This window comes from Staurois parvus, unplaced genomic scaffold (assembly GCF_062004578.1).
Source record: "Staurois parvus isolate SC_StPar_1 unplaced genomic scaffold, SC_StPar_1.0 ptg000008l, whole genome shotgun sequence".
NCBI lineage: Eukaryota > Metazoa > Chordata > Amphibia > Anura > Ranidae > Staurois > Staurois parvus.
In genome coordinates, this window is record NW_028317804.1 from 531929 (window position 1) to 558938 (window position 27010).

The window sequence follows — 27010 nt, forward strand, 5'->3', positions numbered from 1 at the left end:
CGCCTTTCTCTGCTGAGGTATTATATAAGATACAGGAACGGTTGGCCCTGATACAGGTCTCTGAGGTGATTATTGCTGGTGACTTTAATACGGTACTTGATGTCTTTTTGGACTCCTCGAACCCTAGGAGGACCGTCTCTCCGAATTTGGAAATATGGTCCCGAGCCTTTGGTTTGACTGAGCTGTGGAGACTTCAGCATCCTGGGGTACGTTACTACTCATGTTTCTCGGCAACTCACAGGTCGGCCTCTAGAATTGATCTTGCATTTGGCTCTCGTTCATTGTCCAGATCAGTGCAGAGGACTGCTTACCTATCGGCAGGTATCTCTGATCATTCCCCACTAGAGTTGACATTGAGGTTGGGAAACGGGAGCCACCCAGGATGGTGTAGACTGGATCCTAAGTGGATTCGCAACACCAAGGTACAAGAGTTGTTATATGGGTCCTTCTCTCAGTTTTGGGAAATTAATTATTATTATTATTATACAGTATTTATATAGCGCCAAAAAGTTTGCTCAGTGCTGTACATTATAGTGGGAGACAGTACATGAGACAATACAGTAACAATACAATACACGAGGGGTTCGAGGGCCCTGATCCTTGGAGCTTACAATCTAGGAGGGAGGGGATAGTGGTACAGGAGGAAATGGCTGTGGGGGATGGAGTGGTAGGAGGAGTGGAGGAGATCGGCTGTTAGGTGTGCCCAGTCTACCTTACCTCTGTTAGTTTGGGATGCTTTCAAGGCTTAAACACAAGGGCAATATATCTCGGCCATTAAAACAGCAAGGAAGGATTTCATCAACACCACTTCCATGTTGGAACTTAATGTTGCCAATATGGTTTCTAAATTCGTGGAATCCCCTACTGAGGACAATTATACGGGGTTGGCTGGGGCCCACAGGGAGTTGGAACTATATTTTACATCCCTGTCCCATGTGGATGCAGCCCTTCTTGCAGGCAGATTGTTTGAATGTGGTGATAAAAATAGAAAATTGTTTGCAAATTTAGTGGCTGAGTCTCGTCAGCAGACAATAATTCCTCGACTTTTGTCCTCTACGGATTACCTCCTTCTAGAGCACTCTCAGATCCTGCAGGAATTTAGAAGTTATTTTCAGTCTCTTTATAGTCCTCGCCCCTCTCCAGATCCCATGGTCTTGGGGGATAGATTGTGGGAGCCTTTCTTTGCCACATTTTTCGGATGTTGATGCAGCTGAACTTGACAAAGAAATCACTATCTCGGAAATGGAGGTAACTATTCGTTCATTCCCGCCAAATAAAACCCCCAGGCCTTACGGATTGCCTGGGGACTGGTATAAATTATATATTTCAGATCTGGCACAGCATCTTTATGATCTCTTCAGGGAAAGCTTGGCCCAAGGTGTCCCCCCCCCCCATGTATCAGGCTTACATTGTCTTGATACCGAAGCCTAGTAAGGATCCTCTTTGCTGCTCCTCCTATAGACCCACATCGCTATTGAATTATGATTTAAAAATTCAGACTAAAATTTTATCACAGTGGTTGAGGAAACTCCTTCCTTCTCTCCTAAGTATGGATCAGACTGGGTTTATCCCTGGGAAATCTACTGATATTAATTTGCAACGCGTTTTGTCTGATATTCAATTTCCTTCGGTGGGGTCTTCCTCCTGGGTGATGGTCATGCTTGACATTGAAAAGGCGTTTGACTCTGTTGACTGGGTTTATATGTCTAAGGTGTTGGAGCTGATGGATTTTGGTCAACATTTTAGTTCCTGGTTATGCATTTTATATAGTGATCCCCAGGCCCAGATCAAATTGGGTGGTGACCTTTATGACCCTTTCCCTGTAGGTAGGGGGACGAGACAGGGATGCCCTCTCTCCCCTGCCCTCTTTGCATTGGTTATGGAGCCCTTGGCTCAGGCCTTGCGGATGTCCTCTAAGGCTCAGGTTGTTTCTCCATGATCCGGGTCCATCCCTTAAGGCGGCCTTGGCCCTGATTTCTGATTTCTTGCCATTATCAGGACTAAGGGTTAACTGGGATAAATCTCAAATTCTCCCTATAGACCAGGGTGCTAACACTTTGCTTGATCCTGATATCCCCTTGCAGTGGGACTCCACAGTGAAATATTTGGGTATTGTGGTTTCATCGGAGCTCTTAGATTTCTGTAGGCTCAATTTATTGCCCAAACATTTGAGGGCGAAGCAATGTATGGCGTCATGGACTAACCTTCCACTCTCCCTCATAGGTAAGATTAACTTAGTCAAAATGAAACTCCTTCCCTCCTTCCTTCCTCTATGTACGCCGACATACTCCAATCTGGATTCCATGGAAATACTTCAAACAATTTGATGCACCAGTAGTCTCTTTCCTGTGGGGTTCGAGGCACCCAAGATTTAAACTAAGGATGCTGCAGAGATCCTGGACTGAGGGGGGATTGGCCTGCCCTGATCTATATTCTTATTACCTTGCAGTGTTGCTCTCTCATGCGCACAACTGGATAGTGGCTGATGCGACCAATGCTGCTGTGGTATTGGAGGCAGCTTTCATGGGCTCTTATGAACCCCTCCGTAACCTGTTATATAGGGGTCCAACCACATCTCTTCCCATTACTATGGCTATGAGGGTGGTCCTGAAGGCCTGGTGGTTGCATTTTCCTTTAGAGTCCCAAGTTTGGTCGCCCCACACCCCGTTATGGCTGAATCCCTCTTTAAAAGAATTCTTTCTTTTCTCTGACCCTCAGGTCTGGACATCGAAAAATGTTAAGTATCTGCAACAGATCTGTGAGGGTGGTACACTCAGTACATTTGATTCCTTAAAAGCTCAATATATTCTTCCCAACTCCTATTTTTTTAGATATATTCAACTACGTCATGCTTTTCATCAACAATTTCAGGGAAGTCCAATACAGTTTCTACAGTTAGGGTGTGAGTCCATGCTGTTGGATGAGTCCCTAGGGAAACCCCTCTCCTCTATTTACAAAGCCTTGCAACCGTCGGTCCATATTGGTCTTGAGCATGTTTTTGAGCAATGGCGCGTGGAGGTACCTGATTTAGACTCTGGGGATTGGGAGGACATATGGGAGCATCCTGTGCAGCAATTGGTTTCTACTCGTGACCGATTGATTCAGTTTAAGATTCTACATAGAATATATTATACTCCCCAGAGGCTGCACCGGATGTTTCCAGCATATCCTTCTAGATGTTGGCATTGCCCTGAGGATCCAGCAACATTTTTACATATCTTCTGGAGCTGCCCTGTTATCCAGAGGTACTGGACAAATGTCGTTGACAATATATCCTCTATAACCACAGTTTTTGTACCACTATCTATTGAGGTTTGTCTGTTGGGTTTGATTCAGGCTTTAGCTATCTCTCGCACCATGAGAACCTTGATTGGTTTCTTGCTTTTTTATGCTCACAAAAGCGATACTCTTAAAGTGAAAATCTCCTCATGCTCCCACATCCAGTTTCTGGAAACAACTGCTTAATACGTTTCTCCCTCTGTATAAATATACTTATGAATCTAGGGGGAGTCCCACTAAATTTACATATTGGCATATTTTTTTTTTTCTTTTCTTTCGTCTTCCGTTTTCTTATTTATTACATCCTCTCTTTTTTCCATTTGGTTTCCTTTTACCCCCCAGTTAACATCCATGACTTTACACTATTCACCTGACAGCAATGGTCAATCACTGGTTAATTGGTTAATTGATCAATTAGACTCACGTTCCCTATATATTCACCTCTGTTCATCCACCTCCCCCTGCTTGAAAAAGGAGTGCACTTCCGCCTTCCACGGCCAGTGCATGCTCCGAAACGCGTCGCAGTGCACCCTGGGATCTGACGTCATCACGGCCACGCCGCCGCTACGTTCCAGCGTGCGTTCCATCCGGCTCTGAGGGAGGACGTGCATGAAGGCTGGCCTCACCGCTGTTCCCCCTCCAGCCACCACGCTGTTCCAGCCGAGAGCTGACCTCCCCACATCGCAGAGAGATGACGGCTCTTCACCCGGGTTACCACCCCACCGTTAACTATTGTTAACCACAGTTTTTATGCTTATGATTACTTCACACATGTGAGTGTTTCTACATTTAGACTTGAATTAAAAGACTTATTGCACTTAGAGGCGCTTCTCTACCATATCTAAGCCCTGTGATATCATTGGGTGCGGTTGTCGTCTGTTTGTTGTTGTTCAAATTATCTGTCTGTTATGTTTTTACGCTTGTTTGTGTGTTCTTTTTTTATTAATATTATTTGTGACTTGATCAAGCCTGGGTATGCCCAATAGTCTTTGTTTTGTATTCTCCACTTTATAAGTCAATAAAGAGAATTAAAAAAATATATATATGTTGTATACAGGCGAACGCTAGTGATGATTATAAAGCAGCTAGCACACAAGGTATAGGTAACAATCCCCACAAGTATATGCATAAAAAGGTGCAGCGCTAAAACCACAAAGTAAATATATCAAGTGGAACAATAAAGTGCAACATATAAATATATATAAAACTTGCGAAAATATATAACAGAAAATTAGCAAACGGTAAGAAAATAATGTCCATGAGTAAAAGTGATAATAAGTGCACTAAAGTGCAATAAAATTAATCAATAGTATTATAAATAGTATTATAAATGATATTCACGGTTGCACTTATTAATTTGTGCAATAATATAATCATAGGCCCATCAAACAACTGCGTTCAAATAATGTCCTTATATTCATAAAGTGCAATATTGCAAAGTGCAGGATGTGAACGTGAGATCAATAACACAGGAGAATCCATCACCTCGAACGCATGTACACTCACCAGAAGGTATATGATAACAGGCATAAGGGATATTACATGTGGAGGTGAAGAGGCAGCCAGGGGGTTAAACGTACTGCTCCATCAAAGGCATAGGTGGAAGGAGGAACCCTTGTCCTAGGGAAGATAGCTCAACCACAAGAGCCAGAAATTCGTATATAGTGTAGTAATCATTGCTTAGTGAATTGTCTCTGCTGTTCTTCTTTATAATGCTGTAGATTTAAAGATGAATTTGTTTATGTCGACACAGTTGAAAGTGGATTCTCAGCCTCCAGTGTCCTGTAAAAAACCTTCTCCGTTACCATCAGCAGAGGATCCCCTCATGAATCCAAGACAACACAATTACTTCAAATTTGAAGGAGAGTTCTTCCTACAGAGGAATGGCACAGCTATGGGAGCAAACTTTGCCCCTAGTTATGCCAACCTAACCATGGGTTTCTTGGAATACCAACATATAACCCGACTCCTTCACACAATACTGCAATCAGAATCACCTTGGGCTATCTTTCACCTATGTAGTAGATCCCCACACCCTTGCCTTCCTTGATCTATACCTTTTTTCACGACAATGATAACATTTTCTCAAAAAACTATGTTGAACCCACTGCCGGGAACTCATATATTCACTTTCAGAGCTGCCATTACCCCCACTGGGTGAAAAATATCCCAAAAAGTACATTTTGATGATTAAGAGACAACTGCACCAGAGAGGCAGACTACATCAGCCATAATGACATCTTAGCCAAAAAAATTCTTAGAAAAGGGATAACCTGCTCCTCTTATACGTGACTCAACATTATTTAGAGATCAGCTCATAAGCCTAACCTATCCACCCCAGATGTCAATGTACAACCCATACTCTTCACTACACAATTTGATGCTCAATACAAGAAAATGGAGAACTTTCTAGACATTGGTCCATATTGCTACAGAATCCCTTCCTGCACACATCCATCACTGATTGTCCCAAAGTCTTGTACAGGAAGCCGAGAAACATTAAAAGCAAAATAGCCATAGCCACCAGTAAAATTAAACGCATTTCCAATCCCAAACCATGCATTACATTGATCCCTTTGGTTGGGATGTACCAATGTAAAAAGGCATTGTGCTTTACATGCTCCTTCATTCAACATGGTCAGAAAACATTCACTATCAAAGGGAAAACCTACCCCATAAAGGAATTTTACAACTGCTCCACCGAATTTCTTTTACTGTTTAACATGCCCGTGTGGGTTATTTTACATAGAGAGGACCATCAGAATGCTACGTAAATGCTTTGGCAAGTGTAACAGAACCATACCAGCCTGCGCTGAGTACTTCCATTAGAATACCGCTTCCCCGTCCGAACACCGACCACAGATACCACAGATTTGAAGTAAACCAGGAAATAGACTCCTTTATTTTAACACAGATACAAGATATATACATTCAAGGGAACAACCCCCCCTCCCTGCATAATGTCACAGGGCGGGGCAATCTACATTTAGTAACAAGAGACACACAAAAAGACAGTCCCATCAGGAGGGAGGGCTGCTGGAAACACCCCCCACCAAGCCAATACACAAACACATACATCCCATAATAGTTTGCTCCCAAGCAAGACACACAATAGAACAATGGGATGCAACCACATGGCATTAAACAATCAACAACCCCCCACCCCAATATTAAGACAGATCACCCTGTACCCCTTACAGGCACAGGGTGACTTACACATAATAGAGATATGGGGAGCTGAGACAGAGGTCTCCTTACCTCTCCAAAGTGAGCTGGGTTCCATGGTCCCCCCATCCAAAGTGACTCTCGTCACAGCAAGCATAGACACCTCATTGAAGCAGGTTCTGATAAGCACAGTGTCCCTAGACACTATACAGAACATCATGACAAATCCACCACGAGGCTATTTGTGTGGGTCCTGGAACACATTCCCCCCTTACCCTCAGTGGCAGAGCATTTTAAGTATGCCAACGCAACGCAACTCTGCCAACACAAAACGTACCGGATCTACACCTTAGACACCCTAGCCCCAGGATGGCTTAATGAGGAGATCGAGTTACACACTATATTATAGTCATCTGTCCATTCCTGATTATACCCTAATGTCTATCCTAGCAATGCATCTTCCATATATAGATGTGCATATACTGACATACGTACATAGTCATATGACTTTTCATTTCCCGCTCCCCCCTCTCTTTTCAGTGCCTCCGCTTTCATTATCCTGTTTCTTTTTTTAACACCTTTTTTCCATGTTATCGACACTACCGTATGTGCAATTCTACGTTCATTACCATTTTTTTTTATGATTGCTAATAACAGTATATCTACACCGGTATACATATATATCCTTCATAATTTTCTGTTTTATGGTTCAGTGCTCTCTTTTTATTATTATTATTTTTTTTTTATAGCTTTGTGCTTTGAGATCATGTTCCACATTGATATGTGTTTTTTCCATGTTACTGTGTCTTTAAATCTCTGCTGAGCACTGTTGTTCCATGCTTGACAGTGTCCTCTATTTAAGCTGCTACTTCCCCAAGGTCCACCAGGCCAATAGAAAGAGCTAGAGGCTCCGAGCTTGTAGCCTGGCTTTCCCACATCTGTGCTCTTCCTCCCCACTGACCCTCCGCCTCTTCCTGTGATGTCACATCCTGACGGTGTGTTCCAGGCTGGTTACAATGCTTCTTCCTGCACAAACGAATAAGAAAAAACCTCCTGCACTGCCACTAAACACTAATAATAAAATCTAGGGAAGCAGCAAGCACCCAGCTATATAACCAAATAGAGAGAAACAGTGTGTTGGCCCCTAGGGGTCGCAACATGGAGGATCCTTTGAGTTGGCTGTGCAGTGCACTCTTTCCGTGAGGGGCATACCACCACTGTTGCTGATGGTCGATGCTCCAGGATTAGTGCGTAAAGCCCCCATGCTGATCTATTTGGCGTTGAGCGCCCTGAAAGTGCGTTGGCCCCAAGGAGTTGCAACGTGGAGGTGAGGAGGCAATTTAGCTGGTGATAGATTGTTTACCATATGGATCACTATCACTGATCAAGTCTGCTGGGGAGTCTTAATTTTTGGACTTTACACATATTAATGCTCTGTGGACTATTACACCATTGTTTGGATTTATTCACTATTTGTGGCATCCTATATGCCGTTATAATACATGGTTTCTGTGTTCATTTTAAATTCATTTTTTTCTTCCACTATTGTGTTATTCATAGTCCCACACTGGGATTTAGTCACCCTGAGTTTATCATATATTGATTATTGGTACACCTTTTCTTTATTATATATCTCACTATTTTTCACTTGCTACACTTATATAGTGCACCTATAGAATCGAGGACTGTTTTGTTTCACATATGGCAGTGCACTTGTGACACCCACGGTATTCATAATTTGTGGCACCATTTTATGCCATTATTCATGCCATATATATTTATCTATCTTTTTGTGTCTATGTTCACTTATTTGTTTTCTTTGCCATTTTTGCCATTCACTTTTCATTTTGCACTGATATATACCCCTTTTGGTTTTCCTGATATTGTTTTTTGTTACACCAGCTTATTTATTTACCCATATATCACTTGTTTTTCTTCCCGCTAGCCTCTTGGCACATGTTTATAGCCGAGTACGTGCATAATTGTGTTTATGTAACATTTGTTGATGCACCAAGTGGTAATTTTTGTTGTTGATGTAGCTTTAATTATGCATTATGGTCTCTGTGGGTTTTCACCCTCTCCATCATTTTTAGTTTAGAACCCTTCAGGTTTGGTAGTGCAGCACCATCCCCCCCCCCTTTTTTCCTGCACAAATGCCGCTGGATCGGCTCTACAACACCTCCACTCTGCAGGATTGACCACTACAGTGTCTCTTAACATCTCCATCAGCCCAGCTGGTATTGCACTAACCACCGGTGGCACCTGCAGAATGTTTTGAGGAACGGTCATCTCTCATATACACTGATGAGCTTATTTTTTTACTTCCTTTGTGAGTGTTTTCATACTTTGCTATTAAAATACAGTGTTATTACTACACTCAGACGGGTGCCACCTGTCTCTTTTCTTCTATCCCGGCAGAGTTGAAAAAGGCTGGGATTATTTGAGAGTCCAGAAGTTCCTATGCCTCACCTATCATAGTAGTACTGAAAAAGACAGGCACCCTGTGAATGTATATTGGCTATAGAACTCTAAACAAACCATCCCAGACCAGTACACTACCCCTTTGATTGAGGATTGAGGATGCATTACAATGCCTGTCAGAAGCCAAATGGTTTAGTGTTTTGGATTTGAAGAGTGGATATTACCAAATCCCTATGCACCCTGAAGATGTAAGCGGTGTACCGGGGTGGGCTCCCCAGGATACAGTGAAGTCGCAAACGAGGAAAGCAACCCCAACACCAGCTTTTGCCACAACAGAATTTTACTTAGATGTGGCAAATAAACACAACCACAAATGCTGAGAATATACAATAAATTTACATACACCCAGCCCAAAGGCTGAGACCCTTGTGCTCCACAGCACGGCGCCTTCTGATGGATGAAGGTAGAAAGTGTAGTAATTTACCTACTGGCGGGAACAACTAAGCTGCCACACCTTACCCGTTATTACCCTAAAAGAGCAAGAATCAGTGTATGGGTGAATGGTATGGGCTAGCCTGCGGTGCAGCACAACAGCTTACAATCTTACACAAATCTACAGTATTCCCTCTCCCATAACTGGTCCTGTAGCACATGCCTGATCATTCCTTCTGAGCAAAATGCCAGTCTGGCTTGAGTTTGTGGGATCTTATCAGCTCTCCAATGTGAAATGTCGCCTTAAGTTATGGAGTCCTTCCAATGATCAGTAATAACACTTGTGGCCTGACACAAACAGAGACCCTAACTAACTAACTGTAGGCCTGGTCTCAGTCTCTAGGCACCAATACTGAAATGAGGTGCGCACACAATCTTACCGACCCGGGTCTGCTTTGCATCTGCTGGTGACTCTGAACAGAACAAATGTCTCTCCAACAAGCAAGTGTATGTTGCTTTGTTCCTCTGCTCTCATCAGCATTCCTGGCAGCAATCTTCCTTTCTCTGAACAGGATCAGGGTCTTGGACACGACAAGCTTCACTTAGCTGCAGCTCTGGTTACTGAGGGATGCACTCACACCTGGATGCCATCAGATTCTCTGTTCACACTGCTCCTTCATTCACCATCCTCCAAACATGGCTGCTGTCTCTCTTCTTCCCGTTCTCTAAAATCTGTGTGAAAACCCCACCTCTTCATGAATATAGAAATATCTATGCAGTCTGAGGCTGTGTTAGGAAAACAGTGGCATCTTGTGGCTAAACCGCAGAATGTCAGTCCAGAACATTTAATTTACTCCACACAATAATTTACTCCACACAAACAGTGTTCAAACAATGAGAGCTGTTTCCCCATCTCACAAAGACAGAGAGAAAACTGCCTTCATCAGCCCTCTGGGATTCTTTGAATTTGACCACATGCCTCAGGGTCTGTCTGGGGCGCCCGCCACTTTCAGTTTTCAATTCTGGTCTACTTGCATGACAAAATTGTGTTTTGGAAGAGTGGCTGGAGAAGGTGTTTTAACAACATCATAAGGAAGGCCTGAAATTGTCCCTAGATAAGTGCTAATTCTACCAGAATTCTGTCATCTATCTGGGACATGTACTCTAACTGGAGGGGGTAGCTACCGACTCTAGCAAGATTGAGGCTGTGACCACTTGGCCCTGATCTAGCAATGTCATTCCTGGGGTTCTGCTCATACTACCATTGGTTTGTTGAGCGATTTGCCAAAACCACTGCACCCCTCACAGACTTTCTGAAGAATATGGAAGGAGAGATGGTGGGCTGAGTAAGGCCCCTCCACCAAAAGGGCCACAGAGGCCTCACAAACCCTTCAGTGGATTCATAAGTTTGAAAAGGTGCTGGCTTACACAGATTCTTCCAAGCCCTATGAACTCCATGTGGATGCCAGTCGAGAGGGCCTTGGGGCTGTGCTATATCAGGAACATGCTGGATTACTATGGCCCGTGGCCTTCGTAAGCCAGAGCCTCTCCCCTGCTGAGAGGAGCTACCCAACACACAAGCTGGATTTCCTTACCTTAAAGTGGGCAGTGGTGGATAAGCTGAAGGACTATCTGTAGGGGTAGAGTTCCTGGTGAAGACTGACAACAATCCAATGATCTATGTGCTCACAAAAGCCACGCTGGATACTACTGGGCACCAGTAACTGGCTGCTCTGTCTGGATTCCACTTTAGTCCAAAGTAGTGGGGAATAAGGATACAGATGCCCTATCTAGAAGACATCATAGTAGTTGTACTACCAAATTAAGTTGGTTGAGAATATCCCCCAAAGAGGTGCAGGCTATGAGTCAGGGAACTGAATACGTAGCCAAGGGGGTAACTTATGTTGACATTGTGGGAGCCAGGGGTGCATGTATCCCACAGTACTACTGCAATGTGTCTCTGTTGAAGGGTGAGGGATTACCCCACCTCACTGCAAAGGACATGTGGGAAGCCCAGGATCAAGACCAGCTCTGTCAATTGACAAGAAGAGCCCTTTTGGCAATGCAACCTGAACTACTTTGAGTGGATGATCCCCCAGATGTCATGGTTATCCACCAGGAGAGGGATAGATTAGAGCTGAGGGATGGGGTGATCTATTGAAGGGACCCCTCAGACCAAAGTGATGATCTATGGCAGTGGTGGGCAACCTTTTTTTTCAACTGAGCCAAATCTCGCCAAAACCACGATTGAAATTTATTTTGAGAGCCACATTTTTAAAACTGAAAATACATCCCCCATATAGTAATTCATCCCCCATAGTAATTCATCCCCCATAGTAATTCATCCCCCATATAGTAATTCATCCCCCATATAGTAATTCATCCCCCATATAGTAATTCATCCCCCATAGTAATTCATCCCCCATATAGTAATTCATCCCCCATAGTAATTCATCCCCCATATAGTAATTCATCCCCCATAGTAATTCATCCCCCATATAGTAATTCATCCCCCATAGTAATTCATCCCCCATAGTAATTCATCCCCCATATAGTAATTCATCCCCCATAGTAATTCATCCCCCATATAGTAATTCATCCTCCATAGTAATTCATCCCCCATATAGTAATTCATCCCCCATAGTAATTCATCCCCCATATAGTAATTCATCCCCCATAGTAATTCATCCCCCGTATAGTAATTCATCCCCCATATAGTAATTCATCCCCCATAGTAATTCATCCCCCATATAGTAATTCATCCCCCATAGTAATTCATCTCCCATATAGTAATTCATCCCCCATATAGTAATTCATCCCCCATATAGTAATTCATCCCCCATAGTAATTCATCCCCCATATAGTAATTCATCCCCCATATAGTAATTCATCCCCCCTATAGTAATTCATCCCCCATATAGTAATTCATCCCCAATATAGTAATTCATCCCCAATATAGTAATTCATCCCCCATATAGTAATACATCCCCCATATAGTAATTCATCCCCCCTATAGTAATTCATTCCCCATAGTAATTCATCCCCCCTATAGTAATTCATCCCCCCTATAGTAATTCATTCCCCATATTAATTCATCCCCCATATTAAGTCCCCAAGTCCCCCCTGTGTCAATTCACTTACCTTTGCTCCGCGCGTTCTTCTCGCTGTGTTCCCGGGCCGTTCTGGTCTTCAGGGCGGAGTGTGAGAGGAGAGGAGTTCGTCACGCTGCCCCGCCTACATCCTGGCTGCCCCGCCTACATCCTGACAGCTGCAGAGTCCTGACTTTTGGGGCGGCCGCCCGAGAGGAGGGAGGGGAGCGGGCGCCCGGCACACAGAAGAGCCGCATTTAAGTTTGTAAAGAGCCGCATGTGGCTCGCGAGCCACGGCTTGCCGACCACTGATCTATGGCAACTTTTTACAAGCTCAATTCAGGAGAATGGTGTTGAGGTCGCTGTATGATGAACATGGACACCTAGGGCAGGAGAGCACTTTCCTGTTGGTGAGAGATTGATTTTACTGGCCATGGATGAGGTTGGAAGTAGAAGAATACTGCCATACCTGTCTAAACTGCATAAAACGGAAGACCCTACCTAAACAAGATGCCTCCCTAGGCCATCTCCAGATCCAGGGACCAATGGAGCTGATGTGTACCAATTTCCTGGGACTAGAACCAGATTCTAGTGGATGGGGGAATGTCTTAGTGGTAACTGGCCATTTCATCAGATATGCACAGGCATTTCCCAAAAGAATCAGCAGGCCTCCACAGTGTCCAAAGTTCTAGTAGAGAAATTCTTTGTGCATTATTGAGAATCCACTCAGATTAGGGTAGAGACTTTGAGAGCAAGTTGATCAAGGAACTGTTGACTCTGTTGGGAATACAGAAACTACTCCTTATCATACTCAAGGTGATCCTCAGCCTGACCACTTCAATAGAACTCTCTTGAATATGCTTGGCACTTTGCCTCTGGAGAAGAAGCAGCAGTGGAGCCAGCATATTGCTGCAGTGGTGCATGCTTACAACAGCACCAAGAATAACGCCACAGGCTTTTCACCTTACCATCTAATGTTTGGGCGGCAGGCTAAGCTACACATGGACTTAGTCTTTGGCACAGCCCTAGATCACCTTAGGGGTATGTATTGAGACTGAAGGACGCATATAAGAGCTAAATAGGCCTCTCAGTTGGCAGGGCAGAGGAACAAATGGCGCTATGATTCCAAGATGAAACTGCAAGATTTGCAGCCTGGAGATCGGGTGCTACTAAGGAATCTCTGGGTTCTAGGGAAGCACAAATTTGCAGTCTGCTGGAAGTCTCAGCCATACAGTATATCATTTGCTGGAAGTTGCCAGATTTTGCTGTCTATCACATCTGTTCGGAAGGAAAGAGAGGCCCAGTGAAATCTTGGCATCGGAATCATCTGCTGCCTCTATCCGATGCTGTATGAGTCCTAGTGCAAGCAGCTAACTCTCCAGTTGTAGGGACTCGACCATGTAGACTTTCCCCATCCCCTTCCCATCCTATCACAGCTCCAGAAGAGGAGGGAACCGATGAGTAAGAGGGTGAAGAAGTAGGAATAGATTGGCAACCAATCCTCTCCGCCATCAGGGACAGCATCTTGGTACCTCCACCTAATTCAAGTCTGTTAGTTCCTCCAATAAACTCAGCCTTGAATGTCCCAACCCCCCCAGAGCCAGGGCCTGAAGGACTTGTTAAGCCAACTCTTCAATTAGACCCTGATCTTACTTTATCTTTCCTGATCCAGACATCAATTTGCCAGGATGTTGTGAAGTGGAGCCTATAAATGAGGAGGATTCCGGGGACTCTAGTCCTAGGAACTAGTGAGGTGGCAGGAGGAAAGAGCCACTGGAGCAGAAGATAACGGTACCTCCCAAATGGAACCGAGAAAAAAGGAGAACATAAGGCCACCCAAATGACTGACCTCTGACATTCTGGGTGAGAGCTCAGAGGAAGCATTTCATTCTAGCCAAAGACTCCTAGAAGCCCCTGTGTGTAACATCTTGGAGCAAATCCAAGACTCTGTAAGCCCTCCTGCTGACACCATCCAAAAGGAGGTCTTCACCAGGCCCACTGGTTACTACAGATACATATTCCAATCACAGGAGCCCACTGCCGTGCCTTGCCTTCTGCAAGCTAAGCTGCATCACTGCTTTCACGGCAGTTGATCTCACATTCACCAGAGCTCCTGCTTTGCTGCAGTTTGCCACTAGGGTTCTAAGAGGAGTTAATCCCTACAGAAAGGGCTGCTGCTCATATTTGTTTATCCCTGCCTAAATCTCTCTTTTACCCTGTGTGTGTTGCAGGGGTACTGTCCAAGCCACCTACCATTTAAAGGGGGAGCGCCTTTCCTTTGTATTCACCAATTCTTAAGGAACTTCTACCTTTTGCTTTCAGAGAGATTTGAATTCTTAAAGTGCTCCAACTCAGGCCCCATCAAGCGTGCAGAAGATTTTATACTGTAATTTAAAGGGACATTGACCTATTCCATTAAAAGTTCAGAATTGAACCCTGTCACCCGCTCCTGAGAACCCAAAGTAAGCTAGCTGCTCTGTTTGTTAGTTTTTTTTGCTCACTAGGGAAAAACATCTCAGGACTGAAGTTACTGGCTAAATTCTAAATTTAGGACATCCATAACTGATTGAAATTTTGCTGTGTTTGACTTTTACTTGAAAGTGCTATGAGTGATGACTATTATTTTATGTACCAATCAGGGGCAGACTGACAACTTATGGGGCCCCTGGGCAATAGGGGATCATGGGGCCCCTGTGTCCTTGCTCAAACTCAAAAAAGCCTATGAAAAAAGTACCAGGGGCATCTCATGGGGCCCCCTACTAACCCTGGGCCCTCGGGCAGTGCCTGAGTTTCCATATGGTCAGTCCGCCCCTGGTACCAATGCTTCTGTTGTTTTATTGTACTTACATTTCATCTCAATACAACCCAGATATCAGTTCACTCTAACCTGTGAGTCTATTTCGTGGTTGCAGCCAGAGGCTTCTTCTGACTAGAGCTTTAAGGGGTTGGGCTTCCAGAGCAGGATCAGGCAAGACAGGGAACCTAAAAAATATTCAGCGACCCCTGACTGGGTAGTGCTATATATTTTTATATATATATATATATATAATCAAATGAACAATGGAGGAGACCTTCACTGGTGTTCTTCAGAAAGCTAATATGGCTGAAGTAGTAGATAGGAAATCTTTATTTTTACCAAGCATGAGGCAGTCCCTGTTCTTTGTCTACAACGTACAAACGAGTGCAATTGCAGTGAATGCCCACTCAACCCAATTACGTGAATACAGAACACTCATTAAAAAAAGAAGTTAGTGCTCACAGTTTTAGGTGTGCACTGCTTGTTTAACAAATGCACAAGGTGTAGTTGTGTTATATGTGTGGGTAGTTTACTTTCAGCAAGTACACATCAGTGAAAAGTCCACTGAATCACAGAGTTCACACCAGTTTCAATAAATTGTCTTGTGCTGTAATCACCAACTCTCCAGCAACTACAGGGTTAACCAAAACATATAACCAGGACACTTCCTATATTTACCTTTACTGAACTATCTTTAAGAGGACTCAGTCAAAATCCAGGAACTTACTTTAAATTGTATTTAGATTTCTATCTATTGTGAATGACTTTACTTATGTATAAAGACAAGGTATTATACAATATTCCATATTAACAGGTGTAGTACCCACTGTCAGACCCTTTAAGCTGTTCAACCGGACATCACCTCCACCAGCAGCTCTTTGATTTTGATTGGCTGCAGCTGCAGCTGCAGCTTTTGGTTGGAGTCTATGCTTGCCCTTATCAACAGGTGGGAGAGAGAGGACCCTGGTGTCAGCCATTGCGCTTAAATGTATAGCTCCACCCACCAGACCCACAGGGCAGCTAATCACATGCTATAACAAACTTGTGCAGACTCCACCTCTGCAACATCACCAAAATACGCACGTTCCTAACCCCAGAAACCACTAAACAGCTCATCCACTCCCTCATCATATCACGACTCGACTACTGCAACTCCCTCCTCACTGGCCTGCCTCGCCGCTGGCTATCCCCGCTTCAGTCGATCCTGAATATGGCTGCCAGACTCATTCACCTTTCCAACCGCTCCATTTCCGCCACCCCCCTCTGCCAATCCCTCCACTGGCTTCCAATTGCGCAACGGATCAAATTCAAAATCCTAACACTGACGTACAAAGCTGTCCACCATACTGCCCCGAACTACATCACTGACCTAATATCCAAGTACCGCCCAGCACGCACACTCCGCTCCTCACAAGACCTCCTTCTCTCTAGTTCCCTGGTCTCCTCCTCCCATGCTCGCCTCCAGGACTTCTCCAGGGTGTCACCCATCCTCTGGAACTCCCTGCCCCAACCCATCAGATTATCACCTACTCTCCTCTCCTTTAGGAGCACCCTGAAAACCCATCTCTTCAGGGAAGCCTACCCCACCCCCTGCTAACTTGCCAACCTCCTCCACTCTTCCTACCACCCCATCCCCCACAGCTATCTCCTCCTGTGCCACCATCCCCTCCCTCCTAGATTTTAAGCTCGAAAGAGCAGGGCCCTCAATCCTCTCATGTTTTGCATTGTATTGGTATTGTTCTGTCACATGTTCTGTCCCCCTTTGTAATGTACAGCGCAGAGCGAACTATTGGCGCTTTATAAATACTGTATTATAATAATAATATAAGGCTGAGCAGCTGTGTGACCGGCCCAGAGTTTCAGATGAGAGATAGAGGCTTGTGGTTCAAGAGGCTATTATCCAGGATTATGCTGTGAGCTGGGTGCTGAGAAACAGTAGGACTGCCATGAGGTGCAGGCTTGAGAGGTAGGACCAAGGCCTGGGGGGGCTACCTTTACATGAGTGGTGAGAGGCCACTTTGGTGTACTGTTTTCTGTTGCCCTCCAGAGGATTTACCCCCCCCCCCCCCCCGCCCTTCCTGACCAGGTCATTTTTTGCTATATGGCACTGTGTTACTTTAACGGACAATTGCATGGTCATGCAATGCTGCATCCAAATGAAATGTATGTCCTTTTTTTCCCCAAAAATAAAGCTTTCTTTCGGTGGTATTCAATCACCTCTGCAGTTTTTATTGTTTGGGCTATAAACAAAAAAACACTGATAATTTGGAGAAAAAAACAATATTTTTGACTTTTTGCTATTAAACATGTCCAGTAAAAAATTTAACAATCAAATTTAGGCCAAAATATATTCTTTTACATGTCTTTGCTAAAAAAAAAAAATCCCAATACGTGTAAATGAATTGGTTTACGTGAAAGTTATAGCGTCTACAAATGGCGGTATAGATACTGGGATTGTTTTTTTTTTTAATGCTAGTAATGGCCACTTATAGTAGGACTGCGGTGGGCATTCGGACACTGGGGGGGAACTCACTAACTGTCACTGACATCCCCAGTGACAGTAATACAGTGATCAGTGCTAATAAAAAGTACTGACACTGTACTAATGACACTGGGCAGGAAAGCGTTAACATCTGGGGTAATCAAAGGGTCAAGTGTGTGCTGTTTTGCTGTGTGTGTGTTTTACTGTGTCAGCACATTCTTTGTATTGCTCTGCTATGCAGAGCAATACAAAGCAATGTGCAGGAGATGACAGGGGAGAGATCTGTATTGTTTACATACAGACCTCTCTCCCGCCAATGATACTTGGCGATCACCGATGAGATGAGATCCCTCTGATGCTTTGGAAGCTCTCTGCGGACCATGGCTTTGCTGTAGGATGCGACTAAGAAAATGTCAGGAAAGACCTACTAGAACAGCTGAACTTTATTTGGGGTTAATTAGAGGTACTTTAAATGATGGCAGGTGTGTACTGACTGCTATTTAACATGATTTTGAGCCTGGGTTCACATATATGAGGTGTGGTATATCGCATGTGATTTGCACAGGAACCACACCTCATTTCTGTGCAAATCACATGGGATTTATGTGCGGTGCGATTGTAGCCATATATTTTGTATGGCTCTAATTGTACCGCACCCGCACCAAAAAGGTGCAGGACCCTTTTTTGGGTCCGCACTAGAATCAGATTGCATGGGTATTATCACCTATGCTATCCGAATCTGCACATAGCACCGCGTTTTGCGGACCGCTTTTGGGGTGTTGTTAACATACACACCAGCAGCAGTTCGCATGAATGGGGTGCGATTCTGATGCGGTACAAAATTCGCACAGAAAATGCTGTGAATTCCACACTGCATCAGTGTGAACCAGAGCTCAATGTGATTGCTTATTTCTGAACACAGCTACATCCTCACTTATAAGAAGGTGTGCACACCACATTATTTTAGTTTTTTTTTTTTTTTTACTTCCCTCCACCTAAAAGATTTCAGTTTATTGTACAGTTTATAGGTTACATTAAAGGTGGAAAAAGTTCTGAAATTATTTATCTTTGTCTCATTTTATTTTTTTTACATCACAGAAACCTGACATTTTAACAGGGTTGTGCAGACTTTTTATACACACTGTATGCTCTGTATTTTTTATTTGCTACTTTTTCCCACAAGGTGGAGTTACCCTTTGAAGCAGATTTCCATTTAATATTAAAAGAGCTGATATTGCATAACCTTCAATTGCATTATTTTGTATAAATACAGATAGCATCATTGCATAACACATTAATGTTTTTCAGAATATATATGTACACTTTTTAATAACACCTTAGAAGCCATACAATGACATATTGTAGAGCAACAATTTAATTAAAGGTGTGTTTGTCTTTGTATTTTAGAGCAGCAATTAACAGCCTAACACTGATATGTCTATCAGCATTAGGCATGGGCAGGGTGCAAATAATCAGACGACTAACCAATTAGTGAAATTTTGCCAATGGCAAAACCAGTAAAGTGGAAAATTTCATCTTCGCTCTCTGAGCTGCTTGGATGGAATTTGCTTGAAATAGTAAAAGTACGATAATACTCAGAGCTCCAACATCCAGACCACCAATCACCACATGTAGCAGGGACTCTCTGGGGATGGACACCATGGTGAGTATATAAGTTTTTTTAAATGTCGCAACACATTTGGTGCCTCTTCATTAGCTGATTGGAAAAAAATAAAAAAAAGGGTTCTTCTGTCAGGTAACACCTTGTCAGCAGGATGTAAAGTAAGGGTCCTTTCACAGGGGCGTTCCGTTTTTTTTCTTCAGTTTAGTCACGTTTTTTCAAAGAAAAAACGGATGGGTTTACATCAGTTTAGATCCGTTTTCCATCAATTTTCATCCGTTTACATCCCTTTAGATCCGTTTCCATCAGTTTTCATCCATTTACATCTGTTTTTCATCCGTTTAGATCCATTTTCATCTGTTTACATCTGTTTTTGGTCCGTTTACATTCGTTTTTCATCCATTCCGGGGTTTTTTGCGGAAGAAAAATAGTGTTTTCATCCATTCAAAAAAACGGATGTTAACGGATGCGGACATTAACGGATGTAACAAGATGTTCATCCGTTTACATCTGCAAATCCATAGAAATACGTGGGGGTCCATTTTTCATCCGTAAATGGACACATGAAAAATGGACATACGGAACACCCGTGTGAAAGAGGCCTAAGGGTAAATCTTTCTACAGCTGGTTACATACTAGTAGAATTTTGTTCAAAAGTTTTCATTTTAAGATTGTTTGCTCAACATTCTAATTGGTAATGGGGTCAAAGTGATGTTTGTTTTCATAGCGATGAGAACATTTGTAGAAGCAGGATGGAAAAACACTGCATCCCATGGTCCAGTGTTGTCATCATCTGGAAACCCAGACTGAGAAATGGCAGGCAACCATCATTTGACTGCATGTAGATATGAAGTGGCGGCAAAGAGACAACAAAAAATTAAAACAAGTGTTTTATTTTAACTTACAATTGTATATTATACACAGTATTTTAGTGCACTCAATGTAATTCAGTTATCAGATAACTCTATTTTAAATGATAGGTTTGCTGAGAGGAATAGGAAGGCTGCTGATAAGTGCAAAGCAAAAGCTAACTTACTATGAAGAATATTACAGGGAAAAATGCTTTTAGTATTCTGATAGGCCCCAAGAAGTTGCCCGTTCCTGATAAGCCTTTGAGCTGCAGACCTTTAACCACTTGGCTTTCGGGGCAAATTTTACATTTTTCACAAAGATGTTAAAATTAGCATTCTTTGCTAGAGAATTGCTTAGAACCCCTAAACAACTATACACTCACCGGCCACTATATTAGGTACACCTTGCTAGTGCCAAGAAAATATCCACCACACCATTACACCACCAGTCTGAACCATTGATACAAGGCAGGATGGATTCATGCTGAGTACGTCAAATTCTGACCCTACCATCTGAATGCATTCAGGGCAATGTATGCCCATTCTCCTCTGAACTCTGACATCAACAAGACATTCACAACACAACTGCCGCTCACTGGATATTTTCTCTTTTTCGGACAATTCACTATAAACTCTAGAGATGGTTGTGTGTGAAAATCCCAGCAGATCAGCAGTTTTTTAAATACTTAGACCAGCTCGTCTGGCACCAACAACTGTAAAAGTTACTTAAGTCCCCTTTCTTCCCCATTCTGATGCCATGCGATTTGCTGATTAGCAATTTGTGTTACCAAGCAATTGAATAGGCATACCTAATAAAGTGGCCTGTGAGTGTATATTTCCTGAAAGGGTCCACAGGAAGAATAGGTTGGAAGAGAGACAGGAATGAAGAGAGGATTTAAGGTAAGGAAACAGTGGGCAGGGGTAGGGTGGAAAGAAAACAAGTGGAGTTTCCTGCTGTGCAGTGTTATGTTTGTGGGAGTATAGGTCCCAAAGTTCATCTCAGGACATGGTGGATGCAAGTAGTGATAGTTAATTATGTGAGTACTTATATTCTATTCAAGAGAACCACCTTCATTTGAAGGTTTGTTTTTTTTAGGCCCCATTCACATTTGCGAATGGGGTCATTAGCACTGCGGGGGGGGGGGAACCCCACCAGTGATTAGCTGATTCTCACTGATTCAAAAGCAATGGGAAGTTGAGAGTGTCTGCAACTATTTGTGGCTGCTTGCCTGTAATTGTTTATAGAGTGATTGCCTGTAAGCTATCTTCCCTGGATGCAGGTGATTACATGCAAGCTGCCAGTAATAGCTGAGCTTTCAATGGGGGTTCCACCAACAGCTAATCACCTGAAACCCCCGCTGGGTTTCCCACATGTAATTGCTAATGGCACCATTTGCAAGTGTGAATAGGGCCTTAATTGTAGAACAAAGATCTTTCATGAATTTGATGCTGTTACATTTTGCAAACCAAGGACAAGATCTTTAAACCTCAGGCTTTACTGTGGGCCAGTAAAACCAGTAACCCCTTGGTTTTCTTTGCCCCCAGGTGTCCCTTAGAACATCATTATGGGCTTAGTCAAGCACCATATTGTACTTCTGTTTGGTTAAGCACCAGTAACTGTTTAACAACTGAAGACTCCCAGGGGTTTATTTACTAAAGCTGGAGAGTGCAAAATTAGGCTTACTTCTGCATAGAAATCTGCTTTTTTTTTTTCGTTTGTATGTAGAAGTGAGCCTGATTTTGTACTCTCTAGCTTTGGTAAATAAACACCCCAGTGTCTTTTTGCAATATATAAAACCAAAACCAGGTGGGTGCTCATGTCATTTAGATTTATGGTGTTCAGAGATCATAGTTTAGAGTTCTAGTGCTTTTTGTGTGGCACTGTGGCTACACATATACAGTATTACAATGTACTATATGCAATACAATCCTTTAATTTTTTTTATTATACCTATTAGAAGTGGTTTAAATAGTTTTTCAGAGCTAAGTGAATAGCATGCCAGGGAATTTTTTCAGTTTTTTGTGTATTGGTTTACACATTTTACTTGATTGATTTTAGTGACTGAGACATTTTGGTTTCCATGATGAAGAACGGGCCACAACTGGGCTTACTAGCTAAATATCAAGTTATAAATTGTCATAAGCTTTCCTAACCCAACACTTTAGTTTGAGCATCAAGTGTCAGAGTTCATCTCAAGTGGGATAAATGCTGTTTTGTCAACTGCCTGAAGTCACACATTGTGTGCCATCTCATGAGCGCATAGTAATACCAAAGTCCTGTATACGTCTCCATTCAAAATGTAGGACTTTTTTTGTATTTTACTTTGTTATTCACTCCCAGCATTATGCAATTTTAATAAACTACCTAATACATAATAATGTAAGGCAAATATTCAGATTGTTGCATAAACCATGACTGGTTCTGAATTAATGATATGCTTCAGTCATTTGCATACAGGCTTTCTATATGTACTTACCTGTACCCATCTGTTTCTTGCAGTGACAATCAAATGCGGCTTAGTGTTGTAGACTAGTTGAGCAGAACACTTGTTTACAGAGAAGATGGCATGGACACTTTGTATATTCCTAATGATTTGGACAGTATGTAGGGGAGAAAATGCTTCAAAGTGTTCTGCAGCTCCCAACAATCGCTTTGACTGTGCACCAGAAAAGGTCCTAAATAAGAAAGAATGTGAAGCTCGTGGGTGCTGTTATATTCCAGTCGATGATAGTTTGGGGAGTGGTCCACCTTCGTGCTTTTTCCCACCAGACTATCCAAACTACAAGATGACGGACTTCACTGAAACAAAATATGGATGCACTGGCACCCTGACGCGCACCAAACATACGTTTATGCCTAATGATCTGATGAAGCTGCACATGGATGTTTTATTTGAGACAGAGTACAGATTACGTATTATCGTAAGTAAATGTCTTTCTTTACTAATACAGTGTTCAGTGCATTCATTTAATAAATAAGGTGACAATTGTAGTGCTTTTATATATCTATGATTGTTTTTAATCCTAGTTAAACTATTTGGCTCCATGCACACGGGGCGTTTTAAGAATGCTGATAATGTTAGCTGTGTAAAGTCACATTAAAAATGTGAGTTTTTTGCATTAGCATTTAGCGGCATTTTGCAGCTGTTTTACCATTAAAAAAATATTTTTTTGCTCAAAAAAGTCCAACAATGCCGGTTTACTACGATTTACTGAGTTTTTCAGTGTTAGAGAGTTTTTACAGCTAAAAAAAACTCCTAGAAAGCCACTGCCAAAAAATGTTGATTACAGTCTGTGTGCATGGACACATAGGATAACATGCTGGGGAGTTTACTGGCTGTAGAAAAAAATGTCAAAAGCCAAAAACAGCAGCTGTAAAAATGTCCATTGTGCATGAAGACTTTTTGATCTCTAATCACAAATTTAGCTTAGACATGCTGGGATTGATTTTACAAAAACTGGAGAGTGCAAAATTTGGTGCAGCTCTGCACTGTAGCCAATCAACTTCTAATTAAGCGTTGAAAAAAAAAACTGGAAGCTGATTGGTTTCTATGCAGAGCTGCACCAGATTTTGCACTCTTCAGTTTTTGTAAATCCCAGTGTGTCTAAGTTAAATCTGTCTAAAGCTTAGATCAGAGATCCATTAGAATACAGCAGAACCTGTTGTATAGAGAGAAATCAGGTTACAGGAATAACTGTTGTTCTTTTACATTATACATATCACAGAAATGTTTTAATCCTAATTAGAGGCTTAAATGGAACCTGTGAAAATAAGGTAGCTGCTATTTCTCATGTCTAACTAAAAGTACCATCAAAAAAGTAACTTTTTTGGAGCTATACCAAATCCACAAAATTGATCCTTTCTTCACTACTCGGTGAGTCCTGACCTGGAACCCTGATCTGTATACTTGGTGTGCATACACCTGACTTGCACATGCATGTTCTGGCTCAGTGATATACCTATTAATGAAGCGAGGATAAGAATAAGAGTTCAAGATTTTTTTAAATTGTACATTTTTATTAAGGGCCAATGCTCACATTTTTAAAAGAGAACACAGTTACAACAATAACACTTTATGTGTAAACGTTGCAATGACAGAAATCTAGCATTAGCATAGAAGAGAACAAAATCAAAGAAAACATGAACACAAGTGAACAGCATGTCAATCTGTACAATTCAAGAACATGAATCAGCATAAACCTGCACATCATTAGACTACGTTAGACTGCATTATTTGTCAAAGGCATATTGCTTGAAAAAGTGTCAGGACTATATAAGAGGAGGGGGGAGGGAGGTTTAACAAAGGGAGAGTGATCCCATGGCCCCCAAATAGAGTGGAAATGACCTGAATGTTCACCCACTAGAGCTGTAAGACATTCCATTTCCCTGTTTTCAGAGATCGCTCTTAAAAGATGATTTTGTGAGGGACATCTGCTGATTTCCAAAATTGTGGTATCACTTTCTGGCAGATGTCAGAATGTGCACTCCCAACCTTTTTAGATTGTTTGGGGATACCCCTGAAGGGTACACCCAGAAGATAATGTAACGGGTCTAGGGGCAGGACAACATTAACCACTTCCCGACCGGCCGTTGTATATAAACAGCTGGACGGTGGCACTGCAGGGTTGGGTGGCCGTCTATAAACGGCCTCCCCGCACCCTGCTTGTGCGCGCTCCCTGGGAGCGTGCAGCACCGCGATCCGGTGCCCGCTGTGTCCTCCGGACACAGTGAAACACCGATCGTCGGACGGGACCTCTGTACGAGGTCCCGATCATGTGATCACTGATTGGCCAATCAGTGATCACATGAAAAGTAGTAAGCAAGATGTCACTTCTGACATCATTGCTTACTACGTGTGAAATCTGTGAATGATCACAGAGGTCACATGGTACAAGGCTATTCACAAAAGCCTTGTACCATGTGACAAGCTGTGACCAATCACAGCTCACTCAGTTCTTCTCAATGAGTGCAAGAATGCACACAGAGAGAAAGAGAAATGATTGCTTTTACATCCTATATGGGTGTAAAAGCAATCAGTGTAAAAAAAAAAATCTTCATCACCCCTCACAAGTAGTACAGTGTCACCATGGTGACACTGTACTGCTAGGGTGACAGTATGTAAAAAAAAAATAATAATAATATAAAAAAATAAAATAAAAATGTAAGAAAAAATGTTAAAAAATTATAATTTTTGCTTATAAACTAATTTGGATTTTTTTTTTTACTAAAAAGATAACGGAATACATTTTGGCTAAGATTTATGATGAAATATTATTTATTTGCAAAATTTTATTAAAAAAACACTTTTTTTCAAAATTTTTGGACATTTCATTTACATAGCAAAAAAAATACAAATCCCAGTGGTGAATAAATACCACCAAAATAAAGCTTTATCTATCTAAAAAAAATGGTAAAAAATTAATTTGGGTACAGTGTTGCATGACCGCGCAATTGTCATTCAAAGTGTGATAGCGCTAAAAGCTGAAAATTGCCCTGGTCAGGAAGGGGGTAAAAGTGTCCGGTCTGGAAGTGGTTAAGTACTTGTTTCAATACCGTTTGAACAATGGCCCAATAACCTGCAATCTGTGGACAAAACCAAAAAATGTGTGCCAGTGTACCCACTCCTTCCATGCATCTCCAGCACTTATCAGACACATTTGGGTTAATTGCATGGAGCACTACAGGGGTCTTATACCAATGCATCAACACTTTATATAAGTTTTCTTTGTATACAACACATCGAGAGGTCTTGGCAGCAGAATCCCATATCACCTGCCAACACTTCAAAGAAATTGAACATTGGATTTTATCCGTTTTTATCTCCTCATAAAACAGTGGGGCTTCTCAACCATAGGTTCCTTATTGAGAAGCAGCTTATATAGAGAGGTGATAAGATGCTGTTGAGAAGGACCTTTAATAGCTATCCTCCTGAAGTCTGTAGGGCAGTATAACATTAAGGAGGAGTTCAAGGAGTGGAAGAAGTGATGAAACTGCAGATAGGTGTATCTGGCCGATTACACTGTTCAACAGGTAAAAAGTTTTGGGCATAAAATTAGTCTTAATTAATTAATAAATTAGAAGAATAAATTAATTATTCTTACATAATTTTGGGGTGCTGAAAACGAAAATGACCCTAAAAAATGTTGATTGGCTCTAGTTTCCATGATATATTCACCCATCTAATGACGTAAGCCATTCAAAATTATGATGCAACTTCAGCTGCATATTGCGCAATTGATACTGGTGACCAATAGAAAATTGCATGTATACTGAGATGATGCAATATTAGCCTTTAATTGCATCACTTCACTGCATAAAAGCTGCAGTATCTGTAGCTGATTGTAGTTCGACAGCGTCTTTACATTTCGTTTTATGCTTATATAGGCTACTCAGTAATGCCTCGAACTTGTGTGAATAAAGCAGATAATTTCTGCTATATCTGCGGTGAAATAACTTTTATCTCGCAAAAAAGGAGGATAACAGGAATGATTAAGAAAGCCTACAACTTGTATTTTGGCTGCAAGATAGGAGACCAGGACAAGAGCTGGGCACCACATATATGCTGCAATTCTTGTGGGACGGCACTGGAGCAATGGTTGAATGGAAAAAAGGCATCTATGCCTTTCGCTGTGCCAATGATTTGGAGAGAGCCAACAGATCATGTTAGTAATTGTTACTTTTGTATGGTGCCTCCAACAAAAGGGCTAAATAAGAAGAAAAAGTTATCTGTGCACTATCCAAATATTCCATCGGCAATACGTCCAGTTCCTCATGGAGAGGGGCTACCAATTCCTAAAGCACCAGAATCCTTCGTGGTTGAGTCAAGTGAGGAAGAACCTGAAGCGTGTAGTCACGTGCAGTTGTAAGAGATA

At 42.3% G+C, this 27010-nt stretch overlaps 1 protein-coding gene across 2 annotated transcripts in view; it reads left to right on the forward strand.

Annotated features, from left to right (window-relative positions):
* Nucleotides 1-27010, forward strand: part of GAA (alpha glucosidase) — a 164553-nt gene that overhangs the window by 36960 nt on the left and 100583 nt on the right. For both annotated transcript variants that reach the window (XM_089668682.1, XM_089668690.1), the window contains exon 2: nucleotides 22638-23059. In XM_089668682.1, coding sequence (XP_089524808.1) covers nucleotides 22700-23059 — 360 coding nt within the window. In that variant the 5' untranslated portion in view covers nucleotides 22638-22699. The remainder of the gene's footprint in view (nucleotides 1-22637; nucleotides 23060-27010) is intronic.